The sequence below is a fragment of the Delphinapterus leucas genome, chromosome 3 (genome assembly GCF_059928025.1).
Source record: "Delphinapterus leucas isolate spDelLeu-1000000601 "Yukka" chromosome 3, BTC_Dleu_Yukka2, whole genome shotgun sequence".
In the NCBI taxonomy this organism is placed as follows: domain Eukaryota; kingdom Metazoa; phylum Chordata; class Mammalia; order Artiodactyla; family Monodontidae; genus Delphinapterus; species Delphinapterus leucas.
This window is the reverse complement of record NC_143131.1, coordinates 44,017,940-44,036,393: the sequence shown is the minus strand read 5'-3', so window position 1 is coordinate 44,036,393 and position 18,454 is coordinate 44,017,940. Positions and strand designations below refer to the sequence as shown.

Sequence of the window (18,454 nt, the reverse complement as noted above, 5' to 3'; positions counted from 1 at the left end):
CATTCCACGTATGTCATTTTTAAGATGACTGACTAGAATTAGGGGAATGGTATTTTTGTTGGAATAAGAATCTATAACTTTAATTAATAAGCTAAGGTGATAAAATTAATTAGAGCAAATTTAGATTACACAGTAATAGCAATTAGATTGTGAATTTTTGTAAATAAAATTGAAATTCACTTTTTAAAATTCATTGGCTAAACTATCCAAAGAAGTTTAAATGATGGCACATTGCTGAAAGTTGTTACCTAAATGTTTTGGCTTTTTATTTTCAGATTGTTTTAGCAACAAATATTGCAGAGACGGGTATCACTATTCCAGATGTTGTATTTGTAATTGATACTGGAAGAACGAAAGAAAACAAGTAAGTCTGAATTTTCCAAATCAAAACATTTTTTCAACCTGAAGAGGGCTTGGGACTCTTGAATTCTTAGGAGACATCACAGAATCATTGCAATTTTAGTACATGTGCTGCTGAAGCAAGCACTAGATCACAGAATCATAACAGGAAAATCTTGAATGTCCTAATTCTGCCCAAAACAAAAAGTCTCAGAGAAACTGTAGGGAAGTTTAAAATGTCTGAGAATAAATGTTAAAATTCATGTCATCAGTTTTCCCGTAAGTAATATCAATGTACTGCTACTTTTAGAAAAGTGCTGAGAAAATATTCAGAACATAGATTTTGTAAATTAGTTTATAACTTAATGTTTTACAAAAGCATTATTTATGGGATTACAAAAAAAAAAGCATGAGTTTTAGAATCAGAGTTGGATTATAAATCTCTGATCTATAATCTTGAGCTAGTAATATGACCATCAGTTATAATCATCAGTTTCCTCATATGTAAATGGGAAAAATTAAAATTTCATAATTGAAAGTGCCTAGTACAGTAATTGGCACATAATAGATTAACTGAATCTTCAACAGAAAGATTATTACTTTATAAATGTTTTAATGTTTGTATTTCACAAATAAGGGAGACCACCTTAATAGTCTATTGTAATCTATATACACTGTCCCTAATATTAGGAAACCTGAGCAATATTTGGAAGTGGGTATGACTATCCAGTACAAAATAAACTCTTGATTTTTTTAATTGTACCTGTAGAGGAGGTGTTTTCAGGGTTGAACTGTATCTTGTGAAAGGTGCGTTGAATTGTAACGTTCACAGTGGCATTTCTCAAACTCTCAAAGAATTCTTATTGCATAATTAAGAGGCACTCTAATCTTCAACTTAATTTTAGAGTCAAATATTTCCAGTTTTTTCAGATTTTGATTTCAGTCAATTATCTACATATTCTCTCCTAAAACATTTCTCTAGGTACCATGAAAGCAGTCAGATGAGTTCTTTGGTGGAGACGTTTGTCAGCAAAGCAAGTGCTCTGCAGCGCCAGGGGAGAGCTGGGCGTGTCAGAGGTGGCTTCTGTTTCCGAATGTACACGAGAGAAAGGTATGGCATAGCCCGGAAATTAAAAACATAAACCAATACAGTGTGACATTTCTGATAGTATGTATTTAGTATTATTTTATTTTTCAGATTTGAAGGCTTTATGGACTATTCTGTTCCTGAAATCTTGCGTGTGCCTTTGGAGGAATTATGTCTTCATATTATGGTAATCTCAAAGGAACTTAGATGAATTTTTTGTTCTTCACCCCTTTCTGGGCGGGGTGGGTGGGAAGAAGACTTAAACTTATCTTACCTTCTGTTGCTCTAGATTTTCAAGTATTTTATTTACTCTTTAATAAATGCCCCCTTCCCCCATCTTTTATAAGTAAACCCACTGTGCTTTAAGTCTGCCATAAGCACTCATACTTTATAGATGAAAATATAGACTCATAACCTAGACCAGTAGTTCTTAACTGGGGACGATATTGCTCACCAGGGAAAAACGGGAATGTCAGGAAACATTTTGGGTTGTCAGAACTGGGGGAAGAGGGAGACCATGCTATGGACATCTAGTGGGTCAAGGCCAGGGATGCTGCTAAACATTCTACAATGAACAGCACGGTCCCCTAAAACAGAATTATCTGGCCCCAAATAACAATTGAGCTGGACTTGAGAAATCCTGGCCTAGACCAAAGGTTTCCTACTCTGAAAGATCTATAATATCCTTCAGTTCTCAGATTTTTGATTCTATAAAAATCAGAAATGAAGAAACTAAAAATATGGACTGGAAGATCTCATCCTCTTTCCTACTCTCTTAATAGACACAGATATTTATCCTCTTTGCTTAAAATTTTACTTAAATTTAGTTCCAGTTTGACCATCTCTTTGTTAATTCTTTCTGATCACATACTAATTTATCACTTTTTCAATCTGCAGAAATGTAATCTTGGTTCTCCTGAAGATTTCCTCTCCAAAGCTTTAGATCCTCCTCAACTTCAAGTAATCAGCAATGCAATGAATTTACTCCGAAAAATTGGAGCTTGTGAACTAAATGAGCCTAAACTGACTCCATTGGGCCAACACCTTGCAGCTTTGCCTGTGAATGTCAAAATTGGCAAGATGCTTATTTTTGGTGCCATTTTTGGCTGTCTTGATCCAGTGGTAAGACAAACAACACTGCTGCTTCTTCACTGTAAATAACATTTTAGCTGGGGAAGTATTAAGTTTAGAAACAAATTTTAACTTCTATTTTTTTTAACTAAACAGAATGTCTGTACTTACATTAAAACCAGGAAATATAAATGCTTAATGAGAATTTCTGAATATTTTTGATATTTATATACAAGAAAATCATCCATTTACTAAGTGTATTGTAGGTACTATTTTGTAAAAGGGTTTTGGCTTGTCTAGACTTTTGCTATCAAACATCCCACTTGAAATATTTACTTAATTGAATATATAGTAAGTGATTCTTAGAGCGTTTTGAACTCCACACATAAGTAGAATCAAAACTTCCTTTTTTTCTGAGTTACCTCTGAGCTAGCAATTACCAGCAATTCTGTTTTCTCAAATCTCAGAATTAACAAACTTTGTGACTCTGTCTGAATCTCTTGGCTCATATGCATGCTCTGCCATTCCAACTTTCCAGCTATATCAAGTTGTGGCCTTTTCTGGGACTACAAGTCAAGGCTGTTTGAAAATGAAATGGAGAGAGTATGACTTACTCTAGTCCTTTCTTTTCTAGTATCAGATATAGATACTCACCAGAATTGTGTTGAGTCCAAGAAATACCCTCTGCCATGACAGTTGATCTGAAAAGCTGCAACAACAACAAATGGGTTGTTATGTAGTCCAGATTATGTAAGAAGTATTTAAAGAGCATTGCAGGCAATGGAAATTCAGGCTAGGAGTCAAGACCTCTGAGCTGTGATTAAGGGATTTCTTTTAACTGTGTGACAGACTATAAATCACACAAATATTCATTTTTTAAAATCTTTGATTCTGGGCTTCCCTGGTGGCGCAGTGGCTGGGAGTCCGCCTGCTGATGCAGGGGACACGGGTTCATGCCCTGGTCCGGGAAGATCCCACATGCCACAGGGCAGCTGGGCCCGTGGGCCATGGCCGCTGAGCCTGCGCGTCCGGAGCCTGTGCTCTGCAACGGGAGAGGCCGCAGCAGTGAGAGGCCCACGTACCGCAAAAAAAAAAATCTCTGATTCTGGTGGTATTACTTCCCTACCCACAAAGATGGTGTAAAAGTAAAGTGATAAATGTTTAAAATTCCATAAAATGAAACTAAAAGTAACTAATTAAAATGAAAATATGTAGCTATTATAGAACACAATAAATTGAAAAGAAGAAACATGCAACTTGAAAGTGCAATTGTTTTATGATTTGCTTTCTATTTCAAATCAGCTTTCAATATATACCTATTTAATGATACATTTTTTGGTTATTTATGGATAGGCAACACTAGCTGCAGTTATGACAGAGAAGTCTCCTTTTACCACACCAATTGGTCGAAAAGATGAAGCAGATCTTGCAAAATCAGCTTTGGCTATGGCAGATTCAGACCATCTGACGATCTACAATGCATATCTGGGGTAAATAAATAATCTGGGTTTTGTCAGTAGGTCAAACCTGAGGGTATTTACTTTTTAAAAAAATTTATTTTTGACTTTTATTAAAAGGATACATTTAAGATTTAAATTTATTTTTAGTTACTGCATCTGTCAAGTTGAATTATTTTAAAGATTCACATTTTTATAATCCTAAAATTTACGAACAATGTACTCTGTATTATTATGTGTATATTACCTTGTATTTGAAGTTATTAATTTACTGTTATACATGAACAAAAAATATCTGTATTGTAGTTGAAATTCTTACATACAATTGGCTAGTTCCTAAAACTTAATCGTTTGATATGATTATAATGTAATTAAAGCTTTGGTTAGTAATCTGAAAAAGAGTTTGGAAACATATTAAAATTTGGTCATTTTACTTATGTAGATGGAAGAAAGCACGGCAAGAAGGAGGCTATCGTTCTGAAATAGCATATTGCCGGAGGAACTTTCTTAATAGAACATCACTGTTAACCCTAGAGGTAAGTCTTAATGCAACTATCTTAATTCAGGGTCATATAGTCAATAGGATTAATTTGGAAAAAGAAATGCCTAGTATAGTGCTTGACACATAGTAAGGGTTTAATAAACATTTGCTAAATTAATAAATTTGTGATTTTTTTGTTTTGTTTATCCCAGCAGTTAACCTGTATTACACAGTGATTCAAAATAGTATGTAACAATCTTAATATATTCAGGAAATGATCAAAGATGCAACATGATTTCATAGAAATAACAGTAGCTTGGGAATTAGGATAGTTGTCTGTCAGCAGCTCAGCTTGGGGAAGGTTAATTCTCAGTTTCTCATTTTAAAAAATGGAATTGAATTGGGGATATTCTATAGTTTTTCTCAACTCTGATAATCAGCTGTTATTTTTAATTATTATGGAAATTTTCAAACATACAAAATAGTATAGGGAACTCCTGGGTACTCATTTCCCACTTCCATAATTATCAACACGTGCTCAACCTTGTTTTACTTATACTCCCGTTAATCCACTATCTGCCCTCTAGATTATTTTGAAGCAAATCCCAGGCGTCAGATTGTTATATATCTCTGAAGTATAGGACTATTTTTTTCTTTAACATTACCATGCCTTAAAAAATAATTCCTTAATATCATCAACTATACAATATTTAAATATCCCTGATTATCTCATAAATGTTTCTTTACAGCTAGTCCAAATCATGATCCACACAAGGTCCACACATTGTTTGATTGATATGTCTCAAGTTTAGTACAGCATTTAAAGGGAAATGGTGTTTAGTGCAGACATGCTATAAAAGTATTCATAACCTCTCACATAATTCCCATAACCTCTCACATAATTCCCCTATTCTATGCTCATATTTTAAAAGGTTAAAAAATATTTTTATTCCCATATAATTTGACCAGTTTTTGTGTGTGTGATTTAAAATAACTGCTGAACCTAGTACCTAAGCATCTATTAGGTGCTTAGTCAATATTTTTGAATTAATGAATAAAAACTAGATTATTAGATTAGCCTAACAGTGTACTTCTATAATGTCAGATATGCAGTAGACTTGAAGAATGCAAGAAAAAATAAATAAAAATAAAATAACTGCTGAGATGACAGCAGGGACTTTGCTAAGTGGAATAAACTTTGTCCTTCTTGAAGCAGAAAAAGGGATAAATTGAAGAAACAGATGCCTCTGGGCCAGCTGACTGGGGTTCAAGATATGGAGAGCTAATCAACACTCCTTTATCTCCACTCCACTTCCTCCCAACCTCCAAGTTGCCTCCCACCCCCCTTCCTTCTATGAGCCTTTTCTTCACCTCCCCTGGGCTGCAAGGTTTTCAATCTCTTTACCAACTTTGTGGTGTGGCAGCAACTGTCTGTTTGGTCTTTCCTCTCCTGGACTTAAAGTCCCTTAAGTCCCAAACCAGAAGCCTAAAGTAAATCCTAAATGTACACTTCACCTTTTAATCACTTGTATCCTGTTTACTTTAAAATGCTCATCCTCCCTGTAGTATTTTAGTTGATTGGCACTACTAGAGGTAAAAAAAGATTATAGGCAACAAGTTTAGATTTTTGCCATTAATAAACTTTATCAGAGTTCTTTGGGAAATTAAAATGTTTCCCAGAGACAAATGAAGAAGGTTCTTGCAGTCTAGGATCAGAGTCCTCTGTAATTCTTCCTTAGTGTTCTCTATGTGACCATCCTTATTGAGTAAAAATGTTGAAAGGAGAGCTACTGTGGAAGTAAATAGACTGAATGAAAATGTGTTCAGGTACATTTTTATTGCTCTCACATTTTAGACATTCTTATTTTATGACATCTAAAGTCTTGGGAAGATAATCTATACAAAATCAGTTGATGTTACAGAATCAGATGACTCCATTTAATCCTTGACTTTCCAGTATCTTTTTTTTCCTCCCTAATGTAATTTGGGCTGTAGTTAACTGAAAATTTGGCATACAGTTAATTTTGTTTTAATTGACGTACGGTTGATTTACAACATAATATTCATTTTAGGTATACAGCATAGTGATTTGGTATTTTTATAGTTTATACTCCATTAAAGGTTATTACACAATAATGACTATAACTCCCTGTGATGTACAATATATCCTAGTTGCTTGTCTGTTTTATACATACTAGTGTATATCTCTTAATTCCACATCTCTATTTTGCCCCTCCTCCTTTCCCTTCCTCCACTGGTAATCACTTGTTTGTTCTCTGTATCTGTGAGTCTCTTTCTGTTTTGCTGTATACATTTATTTTAGATTCCACAAATAAGTGATATCATACAATATGTGTCTTTCTCTGCCTTATTTCACTAAGCATAATACTCTTTAGATCCATCCACACTGCTGCAAATGGCAGGATTTCATTTTTATTTTTACTAAAATTTTTTTTGAATTTTATTTTTTTTAATACAGCAGGTTCTTATTAGTCATCTATTGTATACATATTAGTGTATATATGTCAACCCCAGTCTCCCAGTCCATTCTCCCCCGCCTCCACTTTCCCCCCTTGGTGTCCATACTTTTGTTCTCTCCATCTGTGTCTCTATTTCTGCCTTGCAAACTGGTTCATCTGTACCATTTTTCTAGATTCCACATATATGTGTTAATATACGATATTTGTTTTTCTCTCTGACTTACTTCACTCTGTATGACAGACGTCCCTCCACGTCTCTACAAATGACCCAATTTTGTTCCTTTTTATGGCTGAGTAATATTCCATTGTGTATATGTACCACATCTTCTTTATCCATTCATCTGTCGATAGGCATTTAGGTTGCTTCCATGACCTGGCTATTGTAAATAGTGCTGCAATGAACATCGGGGTGCATGTGTCTTTCTGAATTACAGTTTTCTCCAGATACATGCCCAGTAGTGGGATTGCTGGGTCATATGATAATTCTATTTTTAGTTTTTTAAGGAACCTCCCTACTGTTCTCCATAGTAGCTGTATCAATTTACATTCCCACTAGCAGTGCAACAGGGTTCCCTTTTCTCCACACCCTCTCCAGCATTTGTTGTTTGTAGATTTTCTGATGATGGCCATTCTGACCAGTACGAGGTGATACCTCATTATAGTTTTGATTTGCATTTCTCTAATAATTAGTGATGTTGAGCAGCTTTTCATGTGCCTCTTGGCCATCTGTATGTCTTCTTTGGAGAAATGTCTATTTAGGTCTTCTGTCCATTTTTGGATTGGGTTGTTTGTTTTTTTAATACTGAGCTGCATGAGCTGTTTATATATTTTGGAGGTTAACCCTTGGTCCGTTGATTCGTTTGCAAATATTTTCTCCCATTCTGAGGGTTGTCTTTTCGTCTTTCGTCTAAAGTTTTATTATAATATTAGATATTTATGGAACTTGAGGAATAGTAATATATTAAGACATTTCTTCACAAGTTTTGGCTGGTGCTAAACTTGAAAATAAACTGATATATTAATAAAATGCATAATATGAACAGTTTGCTAAACTAACAAAATGTTATTTATACAAAGACTAATGCACAAAAATATATACTTTTAAAAAAATTATTTATTTATTTTTGGCTGCATTGGGTCTTCGTTGCTGTGCACAGGCTTTCTCTAGTTGCAGCAAGCGGGGGCCCCTCTTTGTTGCGGTGTGTGGGCTTCTCATTGCGATGGCCTCTCTTGTTGCAGAGCACAGGCTCTAGGAGCGTGGGCTTCAATAGTTGTGGCATGCAGGCTCAGTATTTGTGGCTCGCAGCTCTAGAGCACAGGCTCAGTAGTTGTGGTGTAACGGGCTTCATTGCTCTGCGGCATGGAGGATCTTCCTGGACCAGGGCTCAAACCTGTGTCCCCTGCATTGGCAGGTGGATTCTTAACCACTGTGCCACCAGGGAAGCCCTAGATATATACTTTATGCTGCTGGCTTTACTTAGTAATATGATGGACTAGGAAAATATTTAACAAATATTAATATTTATAATAAGGCTATAAGTGAAAAATTTTAGCATGCCAAATTTCCACAAAGCCTTTTTTTTTAATTGAGGTGTAGTTGATTTATAGTATTAATAAGTTTCAGGTGTATCACATAGTGATTCACAAATTTTAAAGATTATGGTTCATTTATAGTTATTATAAAATATTGGGTGTATTCCATGTGCTGGCAATATATCCTTGTAACTTACTTATTTTATACATAGTAGTTTGTACCTCTTAGTCCCCTATCCCTATCTTGCCCCTCCCTCCTTCCCTCTCCCCACTGGTAACCACTAGCTTGTTCTCTATGTCTGTGAGTCTGTTTCTTTTGTGTTATATTCACTAGTTTTATTTTTTAGGTTCCACATATAAGTGATAACATACAGTATTTGTCTTTCTCTGTCTGACATATTTCACTAAGCATAATGCCCTCCAGGTCCATCCAAGTTGTAGCAAATGGCAAAAATTCATTTTTTTTTTTTACGGTTGAGTAATATTCCATTGTATATACATACATCATCTTCTTTATCCATTCGTCTATTGATGGACATTTGGGTTTTTTCCATATCTTGGTTATTGTAAATGGTGCTGCTATGAACATTTCAGTTCATGTATCTTTTCGAGTTAGTGTTTTTGTTTTTTCCAGAAATACGCCCAGGAGTGAGATTGCTGGATCATGTCGTAATTCTCTTTTTAGCTTTTTGGCATTCTGTCAATTTTGATAGGAAACAGTAATATAAAATACAAGGTTGGTTGGCACCTTCTCTATTTTAATTATGATCTTGTCTCTTTTCAACAAACCAATCCAGGATGTAAAGCAGGAGTTAATAAAGTTGGTTAAGGCAGCAGGATTTTTATCATCTACAACTTCCAGTGGCTTGGAAGGAAACAGAGCCTCACAGACCCTTTCCTTCCAAGAAATTGCCCTTCTTAAAGCTGTACTTACTGCTGGACTGTATGACAATGTGGGGAAGATAATCTATACAAAATCAGTTGATGTTACAGAAAAATTGGCTTGCATTGTGGAGACAGCCCAAGGCAAAGCACAAGTACATCCATCCTCAGTAAATCGAGATTTGCAAACTTATGGATGGCTTTTATACCAGGAGAAGGTAAAGTACTCATTCTTAAATTCCAATACTCAGGGCATTATTCTAGAAATCAATCATAAGAAATTAGGATGCCCAGCAGATATCGTATTTGGTTCTTAAATTGAGCTATTCATGTTTGTTTATATTTGAAATCAAGATGTACATGGTTTCTCAACAAAAACATATAACACGTCTTTTTTCCACATTTCCAAATAAGGGAGATATGGGATGGGATAGAACTATATATGATGTGGCAACAGTTTGAGTCACAGTGCAACCTAAGATAATTTAATAGCAAATATTTGTAGATTACAGTTAAAACAGTCAACCTGTTGAATCATAGCTCATTAAATTAATAAAGATCCATAATTTCAAGCATTGGCTTGAATAACTCCCAGCATATCATCAAACTTAAATGTGTAAAACATAACAAGTTCCTGACTAATGGCCATTGCTGAACCTTGCTTTAGAAACCAGACACTGTGAAACTTAATCATAATTTTATTGTTGCATTAATTATTTAACAGCATTAGCATAAAATTGCTTGTTCAATCTCATTTATGTTCAAGGTATATAATTCAGCCTTACAATTAATGTTTAAAATCCTCTTAATAGTATGAATGCACAGGTGGTGACTGATTATTATAAAATTGACAAATTATGCACATAAGAGAATGTAGACATGTAGCTTTATAAAACCTGATTTAAAATATATAGTAGCAAATTATAGAAAAATGCTTACATGAAACAGATAAATGAATTTTTTATATTTTTAGGCTTTAAAGTGTTTTTTTCCTCTCTGTTTTTATGCAGATACGGTATGCCCGAGTATATTTGAGGGAAACTACCCTAATAACCCCTTTTCCAGTTTTACTTTTTGGTGGTGACATAGAAGTTCAACACCGGGAACGTCTTCTCTCTGTTGATGGCTGGATCTATTTTCAGGTACATGCTACAACTGATCTTATTGATTATATTAAAATTTCTACTTCCAGTACCACTGAGGTAGTTTTTTAAAAAATTTTATTGGAGTTTGCATAATTTCTTCCAATAATTTGACTTAAAATAGAAGACTTATTTTATCTTGCCTGTGTGGTTTTAAATCTGTTTAATTTGAAAATCAAATTATATTGCTATTACAGATTTCACTTATTGTCAGTAATAATTATAATTTTCCATGTTTTGTATACTTCAGTAGTTGTTAACTTTACATGGATTATCCCTAATTTAATACCCTAACAGTCTTGTTAGATAATTTCTGTAGTTTCTTTCTATAGATAAGGCACTTAAGCTCAGTGAGAAGTTAAATAACTTACCTAGGTTACATGGATTGTTAATGGTAGAGCAAGGTTTAAACCTAGAACTATCTGATCCTCAAACTCATGCTCCTTCCGCTATATTGTGCCACCTATAAAGAGACACAGATTCATAGCTTAAATGCATATTTATCACATTCTTCATTCTTCTCTGGAAAAATTAGACCAACCAGCTACCAGCAATAAGTTTATTTCTCTGTAACTCATCAACATTGACCAGTTTAAGCAAATCTAATACATTCTGCTGATATACCATGATAGCTGTTTGTCTAAGACTAGAGATGTAAATTTTAAAGGCAACTTAAAAAAATATGTGCAGTTCTCACAAAAGAGGCTGAGGTGGTAGTAGAGTTCTATAACTGGATTGTGGTGATGGTTGCACAACTCTATAAATTAACTAAAAATCATTGGATTGTATACAATGAATTTTTTATGATCTATAAATTATACCTCAATAAAGCTTTTTTTAAAAAATTCCATTTTAAAAACTAGTAAGAGAAGAAAACAAACACTTGAAATAATGGTTTCTTTATTTTGGAAAGAGATATCAAATTTATGGGTACTTAATAAGGAAATTGAAGTTTATGTATCTTAGCTACAGGAAGTAATTTATTTATATTTTTCCCGTAACGTTTTAAGGTCAAGATGTGCTAAAGCATATTGTAAGGTATACTTCTTACTTTGATTTTATTTAAACACATTCTCACTCCCTGGGATTAACATTGTTCAATTTGTCATCTCCTCTCAACAGGCACCTGTTAAGATAGCTGTCATTTTCAAGCAGCTAAGAATTCTCATTGATTCTGTTTTAAGAAAAAAGCTTGAAAATCCTAAGATGTCCCTTGAAAGTAAGTGTTTGATTATAATGTAGGTAGAAAACAGTATACTTTTAAACACTGGCATACACTATAGTTCACTGAGGCTTAAATTCCATGTGATTAAAAATTGCTTTAATAAAATTTATTTTATGCTGAATTCCATCAGACACAGACAGTTCTTCATTATTCACAATCTAGTTATCCTCTTAAGATTCTTCTGGTTTACTCCTTCCTCTTCTAAGCTTCACTTCTAAACTTCTGGCCATTTCACAGAAAAAGGATGATAAGACTGAGCATTTGTAATTTTGCTACTAGTTTACATACTAGTAAACTAGTGATACAGTTATTTTAAAAAATAAGAAAGAGGGACTTTCTCTGAGGCTCCCAGCATGTTTTCTCTACCATTCTCCCAAATGCAGAGCTGTTAGTCTGTATAAAATATGTACATTATCCTTCAACAGAAATCTGCAGTGGACACCTGAGTTGCCACTTAGCCTGGTATAGTGTTTCCCAAACTTGCCAAATAATCAGAATTATCCTGGCAGTTGTTAAAAATACAAAGTCCAAAGACCTACTCCAGGCATACTGAATCTCCTCTGTGGGAGAGGCCGATGGCCATGTTATTATTTTGTAATCTCTTTTAATCTGTAATACTTCCCCTCTGCTACCCTCCCCATTTTAAAATTTTTAGTAAACTAGGTTATTTTTCTGGTAGAATTTCTGACATTTAGGATTTGGGTGGTTGCATCTTCATGCTTTGATTTAATGTGTTTCTCTGTTTCTTATATTTCCTATAAACTGGTAGTTATATCTAGAGATATAACTGATATAACTATATATCTAGAGATATAATAGATATCTGATATTAGAATCAGATTTTCAGGAAAAGAATATTTTTTGGTTGGTGCTATATTCCTCTCATTGCATCACATCAGTTTGGTATTCCTGCTTTTAATGATGTTAAGAAATGATTTACTGTTCAATGTGATTATATTTAACAAGTATCCCAGTTAATTCTCATAGTTAGGCAAGGTGGGGAGCTACTGGTCTAGTGCTACTGCCCTGAAGCCTCACACTCTGTGTTTATTTGCATAACTGAAGGTGAATGAATAAGCGCTAAACTATTAGTTTTCCTATACTGCTGGAAACTTAGATTGGGTCTTGACATATTAAGAGATATGAGCTCTTTTCTTGAGGAAATTTGTGCACTACAACTCAGCCTTAGAAAAAATTACATTATATAAAGGACAGGTTGAACCTCAACTTTTAAATTAAGAAAAATGAATTTTAAAATGATTTCAGTGTTTCTCTTTGCCATAAAAGAGAAAGCAGAATTTGCCCTCTGATGAAGCATATATTTTTGACTTAGTGGGGAGGATAAGGTACATTAGTGTCCTCTTTCTGGACTTTATAAAAGTTGGGATATAACACCAAGCTGTTGAAAAAGAAATAACTGAAGTTGCTCTTGTACTTTCTTTTACTCTACTCGTCCTCAAACTAAAAATCATGGTTCTTTCTAGACCTGCCGTGTTCCCTTTGCAGCAGGTGACCTTTCCTTTCCTTTTTTTTTTTTTTTTTTTTTTTAAATGCCACTGTAGCCTCTAGGAACCAGAGTGTCAGGCCATGGGCCCCGTTATCAAAATTCTGCATTGCAATCATTGAAACATAGACCATTCTTTTACTGAAGTATCTAATAAGATACAGAATTTCAGTCTTGGAGCCCTGATAATTACAACTATCCAGAGAGTTGTTAGGAAGTCACAATATCAGACCAACTGTTTAAAAGTGGAAGCAGCTGTTAAAACCTCTAGCAAATAATGTAGCCTCTATTGGTCTATTCATCAGATTAATTGGTGTTTGATTCCTTTGTTGTGTGGAGAGGTCTGTCACTTTTCCATTGACACCTCTCCAAGAACACTTCCCAGTTAAATTTCTTTGTTTCCTTTGGACTAAACATGGAGAAACGGATAAAGAGTTCCTTATTCCTTGCCCAAACTGTTGGAATCCTGACATGTTCTGAAGTTTACAGCAGAGTCAAAAAGCCTTTAGTATATTTGAGCCGGGTGAAAAAGTTAGGAAACTTCTGTCTTAAAAGAAGTTTTAAGGAAATAATTCCTTATAAAGGACCAACAGTTATATCACATCATCTCTTCAGGCCTTTGCCTACTTTTTATCAAAGTAGGTTTAATACAACTATAATGATAATTAAAATAATATTTGTAGGGCAACAAATTATATTATAGAGGCATCTCTAGTTTTAGAGTGAATACTGCTGATGTTAATTCTGTATTCTAATTTAAAAGAATCTTTTAATGAAGTATATCTGTGGTTTACATGTGTATATATTGGAAAATTAGCCAGTGATGAATTTATTCATGGGAGTTTTTTCTCCTTCCATCCAGATGACAAGATTCTACAGATCATTACTGAATTGATAAAAACAGAATAATAATTGAAACTGAAATTCATGGTCAACTGCTTTAAAAATTAAGATGAAGACAAAGTCATGAAATTATGTGAAAATGGACCATCCCATTAAGTATTTCAGTACTTAAAATGTTGGTACTAGCCATAACGTAAAGGTGGTGGAAAAAAAGCACATACTTTAAACGTGTAATTTTCTAATTTCTTTTTAATGATGATTATTCTCAATGCATTTGCCACTACATTTACAATAAATTCTTTGGTATCATCCATGTTGTATACATCATTATGTGCCTTATGGGCACGGTCTGTGTCTATAGTATCTACAGCTTTGTGTTGTGAATCTCTTTGTACCCACCTCATCCTCTCTTTCAGTCCTTAATGTCTAGAGAGTTTAGACTTTCTTGACCCAGTGGATAAAATGAGCTCCAAAACCAGTTGTAATTGAATTTTCACAAAAAGGAACAACTTCACTTTTTTAATATTTGATACTCAAAGTCAAAACCTAATAAGGTATACACTATTAATAGATGCCACCTATATCAGTAACATTCACTAAGTACAAAGACATAGTACTGGAGGATAGGCAGCTATAGCTAATGCTACTGTCAACTCAGGGATGAGTAGCTTGCACCATTTTCCTCAGTCATAAGCTTTGATATCACTGCTCTTGAACCCTTTTTGTACCCATAATTGGATTGATAAGGTCGGTAACTTTGAGATAGTAAAACATGCTTAGAAATTTTTTAGTGGTTTCATTTGTTTCACTTACTGAGGGTCTTTGAAACTCCATCTTGATTATGTAGAGGAATTTTCCATCAAGATTGTTAAGGAACTTCAAATATATTTTTGTGTAAACCAAAGGCAGAAATTGTATCTGAAGGACAAAAGATTAGAATTGAGTAGGTACATAGTCTAATTGCTTGACTGTCATAGTAGGCATTTGGTGAATATAGTTGACCCTTGAACAACACCGGGGTACCAACCCTCCATGCGGCTGAAAATCTGCCTGTAACTTTTGACTCCCCCAAAACTTAACTACTAACAGCCTACTGTTGGCCAGAAGTCTTACTGATAACATAAACAGCCAATTAACATACATTTTATATGTATTTGTATATCTAACATATATTTTATACATTCATGACATACCTAACTTTTTCTTAATTTTTTTTTGATATTTCTAGGCTACATGGTTCATCTGCACATTTTTTTAATTGTTGCAAATCTTCAAAAAAACTTTCCAATACATTTATTGAAAGAAATCTCTATAAGTGAACCCACAATACAGTTCAAAACTGTGTTGTCCAAGGGTCAACTGTATTTGTTGATGAATGAATAAAAGAAGCTGTAACTTTCACTTTATGTGCAGATAAAAGTGAAAATATACTTGGTAGCAATCTCTAATTTTAGGTTTCTACTTGACAGCAAGGAGTCAAATGTGACTGTGGTTAGGAATCTTTGGCTAGTGCCATTAACAGAAATGGAAGTGTTAGGTGAAAGAGCTAGACTGGGTGCTGGAGGCAGTTCCACCTGTGACTGATGGGGACAGAGAAATTGTGGCGTCTTGCTGGTGGAACTAATGTTGATTACTTTGTGCAAGCTACTGCCCAGATGTTTTTTGTTTGCTGACTCATTTAATCTTCACAGCAATCCTATTAGGTAAGTAATACATTATCCCCGTTTTACAGATGAGGAAACTGAGGCATGAGGAAGTGAAATAACTGGTCCAAGATCACACTGATAGTAAGTGGCAGAAGCATTATGGCTCTGGAACCATTTACATTTCTGAAATGTAACCATTCCTTTGAAAATGTGAAACTGGCTCACGTCAGGATTAGGATCATAGGGTTAGAGTCTTTCACACAGAGGTGATAGTTAACAATGTGGGAATGAAGATGATCACCAAAGGAGAGAGCAGATAGAAGATAAGTAAGGTTAAAATCTTGCAGAACTCCATACTTCCAAGTCCATTCACTCCTTTCCATCTCCTCAGCCATCACACAGACATCACCATCATCTTTCACCTATATCACTAATAATCTCCAAACTAGGCTCTCCCCTTCTTACCTCTCTCTAATCCATTCGCTCTACAACTGTAAGAATGATCTTTTGAAAAGATATCTGTTGCTTGGCTGAATAAACCCTTTGCTGGCCTCCCATTGCCCCTAAAGTATGAAGTTCTGAACATGCCTACAAAGCTCTAAGTGATCTGGACCTTGATACCCTCCAAACTCCTCTCCACTCTCCCTCTTCTCGCAGTGCTCCAGCCACACCGGACTCCTTTTGAGTCCTAGAAGATGCCAAGTGCCTTTTTAATCATTTACACGTGCTGTCCTCTGCTATTCTGGTTCTTTACCAAACAGACTTTACCTGCCCCTTTGCTATCTCCACAGAACATCCTATGGACTTCCTCACTGACCACCCTTCCGAAGTATATCTCCCCTTTTAATCACTCTTACAACACAGTACTTTTCTCAGAATGTACCATCTGCTTCTTGTCTTCTCCCGCTAGAACATATGCTGCCCCATGACTGTTTTCACTCGCTGTTGTGTACCAGGCCCACTGCCTGGTACATCCAGGCATTCAACAACTGTCTGTGAAGATGAATGAGGTGTGCGGAGAGGCAGGGCAGGGCGTTCTTACCGAAGTAGAGGAAGGAAAGTTTCTGGAAGCAAGAGTATTGGCAACAGATGTTACAAACTAAGAAAAGACTTCCAGATCTCATAAATAGATCAAGCTTTTGAGAGCGGTTTGAATTAAGGGTGGCGAGGAAGGTCACTGTAAGAGGTCCCACAGCCACCTACACATTTGGTGGTTTGCTAGAAGGACTTGCAGGACTCAGAGGCTATCATTTATTGTAGAGAAAGATATACAACAGGATCATCAAGGGAAAGAGACACATCACATGGAGTCTGGAGGAATCTATGCATAGGCCTCCTACGTGTTGTGCGATGTCTCTGCCCAGAGAAGCCTGCTGGAGACTCGGGAGTCCAAGGATTTTATTGAGGGCTGGTTACAGGCACAAAGACCAAAATCATAACTATCAAAATTCCAGACACCCAGAAGGAAAGCAGGCATTCAGTGCCCCAAGCAGGCAAAAGTGTTATCTGAAAAGCAAGGAACTTTTCAAAAGCCAAATTCTCAGGCTCCAGCCAAGAGCCAACCCTGCAAGTAGGCCCTTCTAAAGACAGCAACCTCAGGCCTGCTATGTTAAAAACTCTTCCCTGCACAGTCACAAAGCATAATTTATTTAGGGAATGAATACAAACCAAAAGGTGGTGTACCAAGTAAAGAATACTCTTTACAGATGTGATGAAGAAACAGAGAACACATAAGAGGCTGAAGAATGAGATATTTTAGGATAGGAAAGGCCCTCACTGATTTGCAGACAAAACAGAAATAACTAGCAGAGACTAAAGATAATATTAGCATTGGGGGGAGCCCAAGAAAGGACTAAAGAAGAATACAGGGAACAACTTGGAAAGGCTTTTTGGCTTTCCCCACCCAGCAATACTTAGTGACTTGAGGAGATAAGCCTCTAAAGTTAATAAAGGGCTTTTTTTGCATTCAAGTGACCTTGGGTTCTTAGAATGAAAGAGACTGTCTCATTGAAATGGTTGACCAAAATGCTTACATACAGGCAAATGGGTCCAGAAAAAAGGCCATGGACCAAGAAAACAGGGAGAGGCTGAAAGATTAGAGGTCAGGATCTAATCCCAAATTCATTGTAAGTGAAAAGTAAGGAAACTGATTAAGGAAGAGAATTTCATAATTGAAAATCTGAGATGCAATTGTTCCAACAATAAATAAACCCAAAGGGCTTCCCTGCTGGTGGAGAGGAAAATGGAGATAAGAAACACTGAAGGTAGGTCCAGAAGCAGGATAGCCAGCACGTTGGTTCATAAGTGTGCATTCAGAAGACCACGCCGGTTTCTATGGTTATTGGGGAAAGTGGGAAGGTGCCCTGGAGCTTAATACACAGTGGCAAAAATAAAAATAAAAAATAAGGAGAGAGTCATATGAGAAAATGCATGCTCTTCAGGTTAGGGGTTGTTGAATACTGGTGGTGGTACAGGAATATGCCCACCTCTTCTCACTGAATCAATCTTACCCACAAGACATTTTAAAATATAAGGAATAGTCTATATTGGGGAGGATTAGCCAGAGGAAAGGAAATATTATGAATGGAAAGTAGATTTCCATTAAAATTTTTTAAATGGAGTATTATGTGATAAGCACTTAACTAAAAGCTTTATTATATTCTTGTTTAGTCCACAACAGTCCTGAGGGGAGATGGATAATATATTTCCAATTTACAAATGAGGAAATTGACGCTAAGCATTCCGAGGTCGCTCAGCTAATGAG

General features: G+C 35.4%; 1 protein-coding gene across 4 annotated transcripts in view; it reads left to right on the top strand.

The window, feature by feature from the left end:
- DHX29 (DExH-box helicase 29) overlaps positions 1–14,355 on the top strand; it is a 48,525-nt gene extending 34,170 nt beyond the window's left edge. For all 4 annotated transcript variants that reach the window (XM_022597452.3, XM_089908853.1, XM_089908852.1 and 1 more), the window contains 10 exons: positions 276–364; positions 1,322–1,450; positions 1,538–1,613; positions 2,324–2,548; positions 3,851–3,987; positions 4,397–4,490; positions 9,246–9,548; positions 10,341–10,472; positions 11,595–11,691; positions 14,064–14,355. In XM_022597452.3, the coding sequence (XP_022453160.1) occupies positions 276–364; positions 1,322–1,450; positions 1,538–1,613; positions 2,324–2,548; positions 3,851–3,987; positions 4,397–4,490; positions 9,246–9,548; positions 10,341–10,472; positions 11,595–11,691; positions 14,064–14,110 (1,329 nt within the window). In that variant the 3' untranslated portion in view covers positions 14,111–14,355. The remainder of the gene's footprint in view (positions 1–275; positions 365–1,321; positions 1,451–1,537; positions 1,614–2,323; positions 2,549–3,850; positions 3,988–4,396; positions 4,491–9,245; positions 9,549–10,340; positions 10,473–11,594; positions 11,692–14,063) is intronic.
- The last annotated feature ends 4,099 nt before the right edge of the window (positions 14,356–18,454 follow it).